The 15,387-nt window shown below is 45.6% G+C and overlaps 1 protein-coding gene across 5 annotated transcripts in view; it reads right to left on the reverse strand.

Moving 5' to 3' along the window:
- DENND6B (DENN domain containing 6B) overlaps positions 1-15,387 on the reverse strand; it is a 31,607-nt gene that overhangs the window by 5,501 nt on the left and 10,719 nt on the right. For all 5 annotated transcript variants that reach the window (XR_012655565.1, XR_004372273.2, XM_032769979.2 and 2 more), the window contains 10 exons: positions 14,727-14,849; positions 13,660-13,755; positions 13,435-13,529; positions 12,806-12,871; positions 10,421-10,485; positions 9,757-9,846; positions 7,043-7,096; positions 5,232-5,341; positions 2,412-2,514; positions 246-320 (listed from right to left, as the gene is read on the reverse strand). Coding sequence is in view for 3 of the 5 variants with exons in the window: in XM_032769979.2 (XP_032625870.2) it covers positions 246-320; positions 2,412-2,514; positions 5,232-5,341; positions 7,043-7,096; positions 9,757-9,846; positions 10,421-10,485; positions 12,806-12,871; positions 13,435-13,529; positions 13,660-13,755; positions 14,727-14,849 (877 nt within the window). In the remaining 2 variants the exon portion in view is untranslated. The remainder of the gene's footprint in view (positions 1-245; positions 321-2,411; positions 2,515-5,231; positions 5,342-7,042; positions 7,097-9,756; positions 9,847-10,420; positions 10,486-12,805; positions 12,872-13,434; positions 13,530-13,659; positions 13,756-14,726; positions 14,850-15,387) is intronic.

Below are 15,387 nucleotides of genomic sequence, written 5' to 3' on the forward strand. Positions count from 1 at the left end.
CTGGGAGGATATACAGGCCCTGAGTAGTGCTGCCCCTGTGGAGATGGTTTGAGATGCAAGGGTAGGGGTGAGAAGAACAGGACTGTAAGGTCCTTTTTCTAGCATATATAAGGGAGGCTCACACCTCCCTGGCTGACTCAGAGAGGAGCAGCAGGAATACACCGTCTCCTATACACTGTGTGTGATCCACTCACCACCAGAAGGGCCCATGCCCATAGGAACCAAAGCAGTAGGAGGAAACTCACCAGCTTCTCACGAAGTTTCAGAACCAGGTCTACAATCTCCACCTCGGACTTGTCTTTCATCCAGGCCACAATGTTCTACAAGAAGAGAAGAAAAGTTCTCCTAAGGGAATCAACTTCCATACAGCAGCTCCCCTCAGAGCTATCTCCCAAGCAAAGCCTAGTACTGAGGCAGGGGTGGGGACAGAAGGTCCTTCTCTGCACAGCTATGTTCAAGCCTAGGTATTTGCATGAGCTGCATGCAGCACAATGGCTTCCAGGCTGGCTGAACAGGACAATGTCCTCCCCAGCTTTCTGTCTGTGGCAACACTATCCGCTCCCAGCCAACCCGAGAGTCCAGGGAGGATGTGGCAATACACAGCTTTGCATGGTCTCTGTTCTCTTACTCCAGGTCAGTGCCAGGATTCCTGCACATTCCTCTTGCCATGTGCTCAGAGTCCACATGTAGCTGCCAAAAGGAGATGGGCGTAGGATTTTTGTGCTGCCCTGGGGCACTGCACTCAGACCATGCACTCGGCAGGAACCAGGGGCACTGGCACAATCCCAGCAGGCTTTGCAATTTGAGAAATGTGCTCTAGGGAGTTGCTGTCGGAACTGTCCGATTGCTTTCTTTGATAGGATAAAGAGTCTTGTGGATAAGGGAGAAGCGGTGGATGTGGTATACCTAGACTTTAGTAAGGCATTTGATACGGTCTCGCATGATATCCTTATCGATAAACTAGGCAAATACAATTTAGATGGGGCTACTATAAGGTGGGTGCATAACTGGCTGGATAACCGTACTCAGAGAGTAGTTATTAATGGCTCCCAATCCTGCTGGAAAGGTATAACAAGTGGGGTTCCGCAGGGGTCTGTTTTGGGACCGGCTCTGTTCAATATCTTCATCAACGACTTAGATGTTGGCATAGAAAGTACGCTTATTAAGTTTGCGGACGATACCAAACTGGGAGGGATTGCAACTGCTTTGGAGGACAGGGTCAAAATTCAAAATGATCTGGACAAATTGGAGAAATGGTCTGAGGTAAACCGGATGAAGTTCAATAAAGACAAATGCAAAGTGCTCCACTTAGGAAGGAACAATCAGTTTCACACATACAGAATGGGAAGAGACTGTCTAGGAAGGAGTATGGCAGAAAGAGATCTAGGGGTCATAGTGGACCACAAGCTAAATATGAGTCAACAGTGTGATACTGTTGCAAAAAAAGCAAACGTGATTCTGGGATGCATTAACAGGTGTGTTGTAAACAAGACACGAGAAGTCATTCTTCCGCTCTACTCTGCGCTGGTTAGGCCTCAACTGGAGTATTGTGTCCAGTTCTGGGCACCGCATTTCAAGAAAGATGTGGAGAAATTGGAGAGGGTCCAGAGAAGAGCAACAAGAATGATTAAAGGTCTTGAGAACATGACCTATGAAGGAAGGCTGAAAGAACTGGGTTTATTTAGTTTGGAAAAGAGAAGACTGAGAGGGGACATGATAGCAGTTTTCAGGTATCTAAAAGGGTGTCATCAGGAGGAGGGAGAAAACTTGTTCACCTTAGCCTCTAATGATAGAACAAGAAGCAATGGGCTTAAACTGCAGCAAGGGAGATTTAGGTTGGACATTAGGAAAAAGTTCCTAACTGTCAGGGTAGTTAAACACTGGAATAAATTGCCTAGGGAGGTTGTGGAATCTCCATCTCTGGAGATATTTAAGAGTAGGTTAGATAAACGTCTATCAAGGATGGTCTAGACAGTATTTGGTCCTGCCATGAGGGCAGGGGACTGGACTCGATGACCTCTTGAGGTCTCTTCCAGTCCTAGAGTCTATGAATCTATGAATCCTGTCTATTTCAGTTCCCAGGAAGGAATCAAGCAGGCAGAGAGGCATCTGATCACGAACTCAGCTGGCTCTGGAAGCGCCTAAAGAATTAAAATGGCTGCCAGCAGGAGGCAGAACAGGGTTTGTGCTGGCTCCTGGGAAGGCTGGTCTGACCCCAAACTGGATGCCCAGGCACTGAGATTCAGGCAGTGACTGGGATGTGGAGTGGATGTTCCCCAAATACCTGAGTGCAGTCCCCCCTCCAGGAGTGCTGAATCAGAACGTGACAGTGGGCATCCCCCATCACCAGTAATGACACCCAGGTATAGGGATCCCTGCATTTGCTTTCACCCCCTTTTGTCGGAACATACCGCCTCGCAGATCGCCTCCAGGTGAAGGGCCTCCAGCTTCTGGGTCATTTCCTTGTGTCTCTGACGGTACCAGCCATCAAAGTTGGGAGACTTGAAGAAACGTCTGCAGGAAAAGACGTGAAACTGAGAGGGGGGGAGAGAGAGAGTGGACCGGGCTCCGGGGAATGGTACTTGCTGTCTGGTTTCTTCAGTACTCCTACGATTTCTCATCCATTGAAAAGGTGGTTCCAACACAGAGATGTTGGAGGGGACACACAATCCCTGGTTCAGTGTAATTAGGGACGTGGATAGGTTAGAACTTAAGAACAGCCATACTGGGTCAGACCAAAGGTCCATCTAGCCCAGTATCCTGTGTTCTGACAGTGGCCAATGCCAGGTGCCCCAGAGGGAATGAACAGAACAGGGAATTGCCAAGTGATCCATCCCCTGTCATCCATTCCCAGCTTCTGCCAAACTAGAGGCTAGGGACACCATCCCTGCCCATCCTGGCTAATAGCCACTGACAGACCTATTCTCCATGAATTTATCTAGTTCTTTTTTTAACCCTGTTATAGTCTTAAACCCTGTTATAGTCAAGTATAGGTTGCTATGGAGAAGGCTCTTTCTGACCCCACCCTCCATAACCTCTCATATCAATGGCCTGATTTATTCTTAGTCTCAGAAGTTGGCTTCTCATACAATATGTAGGTGCTAGTGTCTGGTGAGTTGGCTGCCCTGAGGCAGGCAATGGTGAGTGCTTCCCACCTCTGGGCAGGGAGCATGGTCTTATGGTTAAGGCACTGGATTAGAACACAGAAGATCTGAGTTCTATTCTTGGCCCCACCACAGACTCCTTATGTTCATTTTCTACAATTCTGCCCAGTCTGGTTTCCAGTGTGTCAGGAAATGGTGCTCCTGGTCTTTCCATGGGGAAATGACTCCACAGCCACGTCCAGGATAGCGCTATTGTGTGTTTTCTAATCATCTTAAACTTGCCCTCTCAGTTTAACCATCTTAGCTCCGTCCTTCTGCACCGCAACTCCCCTCCCTTCTTGGCGTTTGCATTAAACACTTATTGTTGTCATGGAGCTAAACTCCACACATTTAGGCCTTTTTCTCTCTTTATAAACAAGGCTTTGTGTACACTGTAGCCAAGGGTTTGGAGGCTGCAGCCCTCCACGGTGCAGCCGATGGGTGATTATTTATTTAGTTATTTATTTTTACAAATGGAGGTTTTTACTGAATGAAATATGGAAATGAAGCATTAGCACAGCTCATTAGTTTTACACAGCCCCATCATTTTTAATTTTCAGGGTGCTGCAGAATTTCAGACTTCGAATGAAAAATGACATGGCGAGGTTGTCAGACGGAAGCTGGGAAGGGACATCTGAGAAGGCGTAGACAGTAGGAGGCAGTTTGTGATTATGGGATATGCAGATTAATTGGATATTCATGCTAAAGTAATCAGCTAACACTGTTGAGATCTACACTGCCACGTTTCAGAGTTTATCCCCCGTTAAGAACGGAGAATTTCAGACCTTCATTATAGCCTTAAAAAAATTGCTATTTGCGGATTCAAGCAGACAGCACTCTATCAGTGGCACTCAGTTCATGCATTTAAAGGTTTCTTTGTAACCCTATAAAGGCTCAGAGCCCCAGCACAATGGGCCTCAATCTCAACCGAGGCCTTTGAGTGCTGCCATAAAACACTTTTTTATTTTTATTTATAAATTCAAGCTTAGGTTTTGGAGCACTGTTCTGTGCTGAGGGATGGATTATGCAGAAAGTTCCACAGTTAAGAACTGCAGAGCACACACGATTCTGCCCTGTAGACCCTGATCATGTTCTCTGAACTCTCTCCTATTTACCAATATTTTTCTGGTAAGTAGGTAGTTGAATATTGCAGTTATTGTCACACCAAAGCTGCAAAAAGAGCAGCTATTCACTCTCCTGCTGCTTTATTTAACCTACAATTGCACTGACTTTATTTGCAGCCTTATGTTCTAAATCCATACATAATGTGCCTGTCCACTTTCTGGTCTCTTTCAGCAACAGGTTCAGATTTTTAAAGGTACTTAGGTACCTAACTCCTTGATTTCAAAGGGTCTAAATAGCTCTGATAATCTGGACCCCAATGCCGTCTGTATTTCTCCTATCCACGAGTATCTGGTTTCAGTTTTCCCTCTCAGATTTTGGTGAAGATTTGCTCTGTTCTGTTTGCAACTCTCTAATTTTTCATTAGAATAATAATGGGGAGAACCCTCATACAAGTCTTCTCAAACTTGACCCTAAAGACCCTGTATTATTATCTATAGCAAGATAGAACCTAAAGGCCCCAATCAGCATCTGGGTCCCTTTGGGCTGGGTACTGTACAAACACACAAAGATTGTCATACTGGATCAGAACCGTGATCTAGCTAGGCTAGTACCTTGTCTCTGACGGTGGCAAGAACCAGCTGCTTCAGGAGCAAGGTACATGAAACTCTCTAGTGGACAATGATGGAATAAGTGCCTTTGGGGAAGTTTCTCCCCAAACCTATCACACTCAGGGACTGGTTTAAACCCTGAAACAGGAGAGTTTAAAGTCCTACTAAAACCTGACAGTTCCATGTCATTTAAAATATTATTTATACATAAGCAGGATTAGCTCTGTTTGCGGTTCCTCCCACCCATTATAACTTGGTCAGTTCCTTGTTGGCATCATACTTTTCAATGGGAGTGGTCTCTCCCTTGAAGCTGCTCCCTCCTCCTGATGAGTCTAAGGCAGGATTTGGCAGGTATGTTCGTTATACTCTTTACCTACTGCTGCTGAGATAAGACAACCAACCACCACATTCTTACCTGTACAGGCCTAACCAGTCACCCTTGAGTACACAGGTAAGTTGGGGACCAGCATGTTCAAGGGTCTTCATGAAATCCTCCTGTCGGAAAGGACGGATCTGGGGAGGATTCTGTGCCACAAAAAGAATACATCGCAATGCAGCCCCCAGCACTGGGAATGAGGCTCAGAGCTCCTAGGAAAAGTCTATGCAGGATACACCGAAAATCTAGGAGAACCACCACATGCCTGAAACTGCACATCTCAAACAATTCTGCTAGGAGAGTTTACGTTACAGATCTCTAACAGCTTTGCTGAGCTGAAAACTACTGCAAGGAGAAAGCATCTGTCCCAATGTTCATTCTAGCTCCCTTTTCAGAGGGAACAATCCTGTCCCTGCAACAAGGGCAGTTTGAGAGTGGGCCATAGTATTTCACAGATTCCTACATCCTTTTTAACAGTCCTACCTGGGGGATGGAGGAGAGATGAGCTCCTTGAAGCTGGGCACCCTTGGATTTTCCTATGACCCAGTGTGACAGTCTGTACCCCTCTGTTCACCCCTTTTCCCAAGGCTGTGTTAAATTTTGTACAAAGCATAAGGTATAATTTGAAAACTCCTGATTTGCTGATCATGACTGTCCTGGTAAAATGGTTGGCAACATTGTATGTAAAGAGGTAAGATTCCACTGTATAATGTATTGAGATATGTTCCAGCATGTTCTGGAGGGCAGTCACAGACAAGTTCTCCAGAGACAAAAGCTAGCCAATGCCTCCGTCAGGTGTCAATGAGACCAAATGGACCATCACCTGATTAAGTAGCCACTCTTGGGCAGCAGAGAGGGTGTGGGCAAAAAAAATCTACATTTTGACAAAGAAGCACCTTAGGGTTTCTGACCCCACAGACTTCGTCTCCTGAACATCAACTGGAGCTGATTCTTGTGCAAAAGAAAGGGCTATAAATAGAGAGGACAGACACTCCAAAACATTTCTCCCTGCTCTCTACCCACAGCATCCATCAACACCTGCAGAACGAGGAAGCAGCACTGGACTGGGGAGCAGACCCTGACTGAAAGAGGTTCAGCCAGTGAGACGGCTGGAACATGTGATGAGAGAGACCTTTGCTTTGTATTCACTTAGCTTGTTAAGTTAGGTGTTAGTTGGGTTTTACCTTTAATTTCTTTGTAACCAGTTCTGTTTGTATGCCTCATTACTCGTTGTCACTTAAAATCTATCTGCAGTTAACACATTTTTGCTGTTTTATCTAAACCAGTATGTTTGGGAAACTCCATTTGGGATAACAGGATTTGTGCATATAATTTTCTATTAGTAAATTACAGACTTCATATGAGCTTGTATTGTCCAGGAGGATTCTGAGCAATACAAGAGGCTCATTTCTGGTGGAAAGTCTGGGGCTGGGAGTTTGCTGGTGTTGCCCTGAAATGTAATTCAAGAGTGGCTAGCTATAGCACTCATCCAGTATAGCTGGGAATGATTTACATGGTGGAGGCTGCGTGTGGACACACTAGGAGCGGTTGCTTTCATAGCGAAGCAAGGTAAAAGGCAACCCAGATTGGAGAACTGAGGGGGGACAGCTGTCCATCATTCTAGATTGTATCCTGGATAATGTCACACCCAGATCTAAGTCCTGGAGGGCCTGGGCATTCTCAGAAGATCATGTGATCCAGATCTAGGAGCTCTAGAGGGCCTGACCTTGGGTACTTTTCCCACATCTGAGCAGTCTGTTGCATTCGAGACAATTTCTCAAGAGAATGATCAGCATAAAAGTGTAACTATTCCAAATCTCTATAAGGAAATCAAATTAAACTGGACATACCTTCCATGGAGTAATGGCCCTCTGTAGAGGCATCAGACTCACAATGTAATGCTCCTATGGAGTAGTAGTGAAAACAGAACTTAGACTAATTAAAGAGCCCTTCCCAAGGTCATTAGGTGTCACGCTGTGCTTTAAGAGCCACCAAAACAACATTCAGTGAACAACCTTCCATTCTCTTTTCCCCTTCTTTGGTGTGTAGATTTCCACAAGTCCAAATGCTCATTTGCTTATCCCCCCCCGGATCCCCACCGCCCCGGGAAGCTAGGACATCAGAATTGGCTACTGTGGACATTTTAAGAATGCCCCACAGGATGAGATCTGATGGGAGGGAATCAACAGCAGGAGCTGAGAGAGACTCAGAAAACCCTGTAACATCACAACTCCCCTCACTGGAACAAAGAAGATGGAGAAGCCAATGCGATTCTAACTGGAATGTCTACCACAGGTGCAAGCAGAGAAAAGGGGTTGAAAACAGCAACCATTACCTTCTGCAGTAAAGCAATAGCCATCCAGGCAGGGCTCTTAAAAATGCTATGGTAGGGACGGAACCCTCAAGAACTAAATACTAGGGCTGTCAATCGCAGTTAACTCATGCGATCAACTCAAAAAATTAATCAAGATTAAAAAAATTGTGATTAATCGCAGTTTGAATTGCACTGTTAAACAGCAGAATACCAATTGAAATTTATTAAATATTTTGGATGCTTTTTTACATTTTTAAATATATTTATTTTAATTAGAACACAGAATACAGAGTGTACAGTGATCACTTGATTTTTTTATTACAAATATTTGCTCTGTAAAAATGATAAACAAAATAGTATTTTTCAATTCACCTCATACAAGTACTGTAGTGCAATCTCTTTATCGTGAAAGTGCAACTTACAAATATAGATTTTTTTTGGTTACATAACTGAACTCGAAAACAAAACAATGTAAAACTTTAGAGCCTACAAGTCCACTCAGTCCTATTTCTTGTTCAGCCAATCACTAAGTAAAACAAGTTTGTTTACATTTATGGGAGATAATGCTGCCCGTTTCCTATTTACAGTGTCACCAGAAGGTGAGAAGAGGCATTCATAATGCTCTTTTGTAGCCGGCACTGCAAGGTATTTATGTGGCAGATATGCTAAATATTTGTATGCCCCTTCACATGCTTCGGCCACCATTCCAGAGTACATGCTTTCATGCTGATGATACTCATTAAAAAAAAGTGTGTTAATTAAATTAAATTAGTGACTGAACTCCTTGGGGGAGAACTGTATGTCTGCTGCTCTGTTTCACCCGCATTCTGCCATACATTTCATGTTATAGCAGTCTCAGATGATGACCCAGCACATGTTCATTTTAAGAACACTTTTACTGCAGATTTGATAAAACACAAAGATACCAATGTGAGATTTACGAAGATAGCACAGTACTCACACCAAGGTTTAAGAATCTGAAGTGCCTTTCAAAATCTGAGGGGGACAAGGTGTGGAGGATGCTTTCAAAATCCCTAAAACAGCAACACTCTGATGCAGAAACTACAGAATTCAAGCCACCAAAAAAGAAAATCAGCCTTGTGCTGGTGGCATCTGACGCAGATGATGAAAATGAACATGCCTCAATCCGCACTGCTTTGGATTGTTATCAAGCAGAACCCGTCAACAGCATGGAAGCATGTCCTCTGGAATGGTGGTTGAAGCATGAAGGGACATAGAAATCTGTGGCGCATCTGGCACGTAAGTATCTTGCGATGCCGGCTACAACAGTGCCATGTAAATGCCTGTTCTCACTTTCAGGTGATATTGTAAACAAGAAGAGGACAGCACTATCTCCTGCAAATGTAAACAGACTTGTTTGTCTGAGCGACTGGCTGAACAAGAAGTAGGACTGAGTGGACTTGTAAGCTCTAAAGTTTTACATTGTTTTGTTTTTTCATGCAGGTTTTTGGGTTTTTTACATAATTCTACATTTGTAAGTTCAACTTTCATGATAAAGAGATTGCACTACAGTACTTGTATTAGGTGAATTGAAAAATACTATTTTTTGTTTTTTTACAGTGCAAATACTTATAATCAAAATTAAATATAAAGTGAGCACTGTAAACTTGGTATTCTGTGTTGTAATTGAAATCAATATATTTAAAAATGTAGAAAACATCCAAAAATATTCAAATAAATGGTATTCTATTATTGTTTAGCAGTGCGATTAATCACAATTAATTTTTGTAATCGCTTGACAGCCCTACTAAATACTACACGCAGCAGGGGAAGTTTTCAAACTGGTGTGTGGGATTTAAGCCCATTGTTCCAATCAAAATTGATGGGAACCCTGGGGTTAGCTTCTCATTCACCTCTGTAAGAGTCTCCCTTGCCATCTCTTAGCTGGATACAGGCTAAGATGGCAGAATAGGTGTCAGAGACCAATCAGAGGGGAAGTTAATTCATGTACAGGAGAAAAGGTTTGTTCCCTCTATAAACACTGTGCTGGGTGTCAGGACTGTAGAGCCAAGCACAGTATCAGTCAAACCAGCTAGAACCTGCCAATCGGAAGACAAGTTTATTCTTCTCTAAGAAGAATTAAAATGTCTACGATGGTGTTCAGGGCTCTGGCACAGAGCCTGTCTTTGTGGAATAACCTAGAGGGGAAGGTGGAACCCAGCATTCAGGCATATGCTATTCATCCCTCCCATACTCCTTCACTACACAGATCAACAACCCCCTACTCACCAGGGGAATAATGAAACTCTGTGTGAGCTCCAGCAGGTGGCGCCTCAAAAGGGCACTTTGGACTTCAGATGGGCGCTTCCTCTGAATCCCCTGCAGGTAGAGAGTGAAGTTACCGCACAGGGGAGGGCTCATGAAGATATCATTTAACAACCAGCAGCTTTAGTAGGTAAGAGCTGAGGCTATGCAAGTGTGTGCAGTTCTCAGCAAAACACTGCAGCTGCATGTAGCCAGTCAAGGGGCAGACTAGAAAAGAATAATTTTGTGCACCCTCCCAAGCCTGGCCCATAATACAAGCTCCACTCACTTGTGACACTAAAGTAAGATGCCACTCACATAGACTAGATTGTTTAAATCTGCCTAATAGGATCATCCTTCTCCTTTCTTGCTAACAATGCTAACGGTTAAGATATCATTAGGCTCCAGAGCTCAATCAAGTGAAAATCTTCTGAGAGCACCACCCTGAAAAGACTGTCCAAGTAATTTTAACCCACACTTGGATAGCCTGGACTAAACCATGACTGGAGTCACGGTGAAGTCAAAGACCTCGGGCCAAAGGGAAAACCAGTACTATTTCTCCTTTGGGCTTCAATGGTTTAATGCAGACTTTAGCACTGCTTTCCTGCAGCGTTTTACAGGATGGGGGATAGAGACAGGAAATGCTCACCTTTAACAATCTCTTTATCAGGGTTTTGTCTTTGTGCAGAAATGTCTTGTAAGAGGTGTAGATTCCTAGATTAAAAATACAGAAATGCTTAAAAACAAATCACCCCCGGCCGCCACTTTCTCAAGGTCACATCATTGTGCAGTAAAGCCTTGTTCACAGGCAGGGGAGGTGAATTTTCCAATCTCAACTCTGGCTAGTTAGAAGAGAAAAAGCTTTAATGACAGAAACCTTCTAAAATGATAAGAGTTGCTGCCACAACAGCACTCACAGTAGGACTAACCTTACAGACCTTTTAACTGTCCCGGGGCACCCCCTCCCCCAAAAATGTGACAGGAAAAGACACATAACCAGCAGCATTACCTCAGGACTAGACTTGAGTTGAATAGTTCAGTGGTGTTAGATAGCTGTATCTACCTACCTAGGTACTTATGAGTCCCTTCACTATACCTGACAGCCTCCCAAATACTCAACAGAAGTGATATAAATTTCTCTCCACTCCCAACCTGCAGGTTAAATAGCCTGTATTATTTATATTGGAGGGTTTAACATCTGAGAGCAAGGGGATGTGTTGTGTGTCTGTGACAAGAACATATCCAAAGTCTCAGCATGAGTTCTGAGCATGCCAAGGCCTGTGGCCTCATCTCCTGCAGGAATGAATTCAAAAGAATGGCCATACTGGATCAGACCAATGGTCCAGCTAGCCCAGTAACCTGTCTCTGACAGTGGCCGGTGCCAGCTGCTTCCAGGGGAATGAACAGTACAAGGCAATTCTGAGTGATCCATCCCCTGTCACTGAGTCCCAGCATCTGGCAGTGGGCGGTTTAGGGATACATGGGACATGGGATTGCATCCCTGATCATCGTGGCTAACAACCATTGACGGATCTATTCTCCAAGTCTAGGCCCAGCTCCCCTGAAAGTTCTGTCTCTTACCTCAGGAGCCTCTCCCTATTGGCCAACAGCTTCATTTCACCCATACAACAGAACTGTCCTGGGAGGTCATGGTGGGGGAGCTAACTGCTCAGATAGTTAGGGGCAGTTCCAGAGAGGGGACTACGAACTGGACTGTCAACGGGAGCCAGTGCAGAGCGTAGGGCACCATCACAATGTATGCATGTGATCTTGTTGCTAAGTGGGTAGGCAGTGCATTTTTCAGAGCGAGAGGCTTTGTTAGTGTATTAGCTATAGAGAGTTTATCACCAACACATGGATCACTGTGACCAAGTCTGTGGCTGAGAGGATGAGGCAGTGTCTTCTCGGTAGGTGCAGATGGACATGGGTGCTTTTTGCCACTTTCAGGACTCATTTGGCCTGAGACAGGCCAAGCCAACCAGCACCCATAGTGGGTTTTACCAGATGCTAAAATTAAAGGAAAGTTATATACAAGTGAAACATTCTGATGCTTCACTCCCCAGCACATGCTTTTACCCATGTCCCTACCCACCAACGGATGTTTCCATAGAAATGCCAATTCACTGCAAAGGGGCTAGAGCCCCAGACTTCATGCAAATCTGTGAAGACTCAGGGTAAGTCTACATTGCAAAAAAAGACCCATGGCAGCAAGTCTCTGAGCCCAAGTCAACTGACTCAGGCTCGTGGTATGGGGCTAAAAATAGCAGTGCAGCTGTTCCCACTCAAGCCGGAGTCTGGGCTCCGAAACCCAGCAAAGGGAGGTCTCAGAGCCCAAGTGTCTACACTACTATTTTCAGCCCTGTAGGGCAAGCACCACGAGCTTGAGTCAGTTGACCTGGGCTCTGAGTTTCCCTTATTTCATGTGAGCTGGAATGCCTAGGCATGGGGTGAGTTAAGGAAAGCAGAAACGAAGCTTGAGTTGTATCACTGCATTGCAGAGATAAGAGTAGCCGCACTGGGGGAGAGGAAATAGACAGGTGATTCAGTCCAGCCCCAGACCTCTGAAGACAGAACAGCCCCACAAAACTCCACCTTCTTCAGCCAGTCAGAGCCATCAGGCTACACAAGTACTTCCCAACAACCACTGGGGGAAACCTCTAATGCAGCTTCTACCATCTCCAAGGCTTCTCCTTCGTCACACAGAGTCTTCCTCAGGGAGGTTTCTAAAACCAGATTGGAGGGGGGGGAGGGGCTTCCACGTTTTCTGTGATTTTTTTCTGTATCAGAAGCCTTTAGATGGGCCAGTAACAACAATGGAGAGCTCAGGAGAGTGCAAGTCAGGAAGGACACTCACGTAACCGTAAAGAATTACTGCACAGCAGCAGAGGAGCTGGAAGAAGTTACAGCCCCGGACTTGCTCTCAGTTGAGGCAGAGGGCAATGCCCACAACACATGCATTGCTGCAAAGCCTTCAAACTCAGCAAAGAGGGAGGATAAACGCAATTAACCAAATCTGATGTTAAATGGGAATTACCTGGCTTAGTGTCCAGAGTTTTCAGTTTGGTTAGTTTCTTCACCTTGACTTGTTTGGGTAAGTCACCTGTGAAAAGACACACAGTGTCTAGTACCAGCTTATAAAGGCAGCACTTCTAGCCTCACAGCCACAGCACACATGTGAAAGGACTTGCACTTTAGACCATCCATGCCAAACTGTGAAGTGAATCCTGAGCTAGCGCTGGTATGCCAGCTGCTAAGGGAGCTTTCAGACCTGCCTCTGCCAGTCCACGGTGGTGACAGGAAAAAGGTAATAACGAGTCATGTAGAGAACAACTCCTCAGCCCAGCCTACAGCAGCGCTCTTGGCTTTTCAGAAAATAAAACCAGTGTTTCTCTACCAAGCATCTCTCTCCTATTCCCTTCCATCTTCCATTTCCTTAAAGCTTAGAAGAAAGAAAAACTAACTTTGTTGTAATTTTCTTAAGACTTTGCCTTTACTGCTGTCACCTCAGCTCCCAGGCTAGCAGCCTGAACTACCCTGAGTCCCCAATCCACAGAGAGGTGGTGATGTGCACATGAAACTGTGGCTGAGACACCACTACATGGGCCAGCTCACCATCAACCTCTGAGTCTAATGCAGAAAGACGAGCTTGAGTTAGAGCTTTACCTGACATTCTGAGCTCCCCGATCCGAAGAAGGTGAGGCCAGTGCTGGAGCGTTTTGATGAAGAAAGGATTTGTGACTCCCACGACAATGTTCGGCCTACAGAGAGAAGGTTGAGATGAAAGCGGAATCCAGAGCAACAGTGCCCCCAAGGTCCCTTCATGCAGCTTGTGCTGACTGAGTAATGAGTCTCGAGGTTCCTTTCACACAGCTCAACCAGGGTACTTACGGGGCTTGTGTCCTGGTGGTATACTCCTTAAACTCGCTGTCATGGATAGTGAAATATGGACGATAGTCACAGCAGTACTTAAGAGGGGTGAGACAGCTGCAAGAATAATACAGGAGTATTGTAGTCATCACGAAAGACAGCTCATGTTGGAGAGGAACAATTTTGGGACAGGCCAGTTTCCCAGTGGTCACTGCTTTGCACTGCCAGATGAAACATACAGGAGAATTTCCCCTCCCTCCCTCTCTAAACTGGAAGCATGTCTACAATTCGAGCTGGAGGTGTCATTACCAGATGGAGGAGTCACACTCACACGAGCTCTGACAGAGCCAGCAGCTGAAAGTAGAGTGTAGCCATGGCAGCGCAAGTGGCAGGAGGGGTTAGCCACCCTGAATACGTGCCTATGGTCTCCCCTGGCTACATACTCAGGGCAACTAGCTTCTGCTGCTGCTCGCATTGCCATGGCTACACTCTGTGTTTACTGAGTTGGCTCAGAGCTAGCGCAAGTAAGTCTCCTTGAGACGGGGATCACACTCTAGCTCCAAGTGCAGATATACCCTAAGAGTACTGCTGACAGGGCCATCCCTAGCGGGGTGCGGAGCCCAGGACAAATCAGCCCCCACCGGCCTGGTGGCCCTGCTCTGCATTGGCGTCACCACATGGCGGGTCGGGGGGGAGGACATGGACAACAGCTGAACTGCTGGGCAATTGATAGCCTGCTGGGCATCTGCTGCACAGGGAACTTAGGGGAGTGGGGAGCTGATGGGGGGCTGTCAGTCCACTCTGGTTCCAACCCCCACCAGCTAGCTCCAACGGGCTGTTCTTCCTACAAGCAGTGGACAAAGCAGGTGGCTGTCAAACAATGTTATAAGGGAGCATTGCACAACTTTAAACGAGCACGTTCTCTAATTGATCAGCAATGAAACAACGTTAACCGATGTTAAGTGAGGAGCTATTGTACTTGCATACACAAATTAGACCCGATGCAATTTATTGGACAGAGCAGTGGTTCTAAAGGGAGGAGAATTAATAGTATCCTGTGACAGTCACCTGCGATTCAAACAAATTACCTGGTAAGTGCCAGAACCATTTCTGAGGAAATTGTAGGGGATGGCGCCATTACAACTATTGGCTCCCCCAGTAGCATCAGCTCCCACAGCATCTGGATATGAATTAGCACTGTCTGGAAACATCTGTTCATGAAAGAGAGAATAACAGGGTAAGGCTAGAAATGGAGCTCCTAAAAGAACAGACTCTGGTATTAGGCACATTCAGCTGCTCCTCGGCATCTGCACATTTAAGGTCTAGGATGGGTTTCTAATATCCTGCAGAAGAGAGTTCCACAAGGTAACTACACACACACACACACACACACACACACTTCCTGTAAACCATTTCAACTCTGTTAAAAGGAAACATTTTAAGCAATATATAGTTACCCTATAGATCTCACTGCTCATTTGATATACTTTAAGCAAAATAAGATACATGTAAAAAGGAATAGGAAAGTGTTTCTCAAACTGGGGTCGCTGCTTGTGTAGCGGTTCGCTGGTCTGGGCTAATGGGAGCTGCTGGAAGCGGCGTGGGTCGAGGTACAAACTGGCCACCGCTTCCAGCAGCTCCCATTGGCCTGCAGCGGCGAAGCACGAGTGGGAGCTGCGATTGGCTGGACCTGCGGATAGGGCAGGTAAACAAACCATCCCGGCCCCCCAGGGGCTTTCCCTAGACAAG

This window comes from Chelonoidis abingdonii, chromosome 1, assembly GCF_003597395.2.
Source record: "Chelonoidis abingdonii isolate Lonesome George chromosome 1, CheloAbing_2.0, whole genome shotgun sequence".
Classification (NCBI taxonomy): Eukaryota; Metazoa; Chordata; order Testudines; family Testudinidae; genus Chelonoidis; species Chelonoidis abingdonii.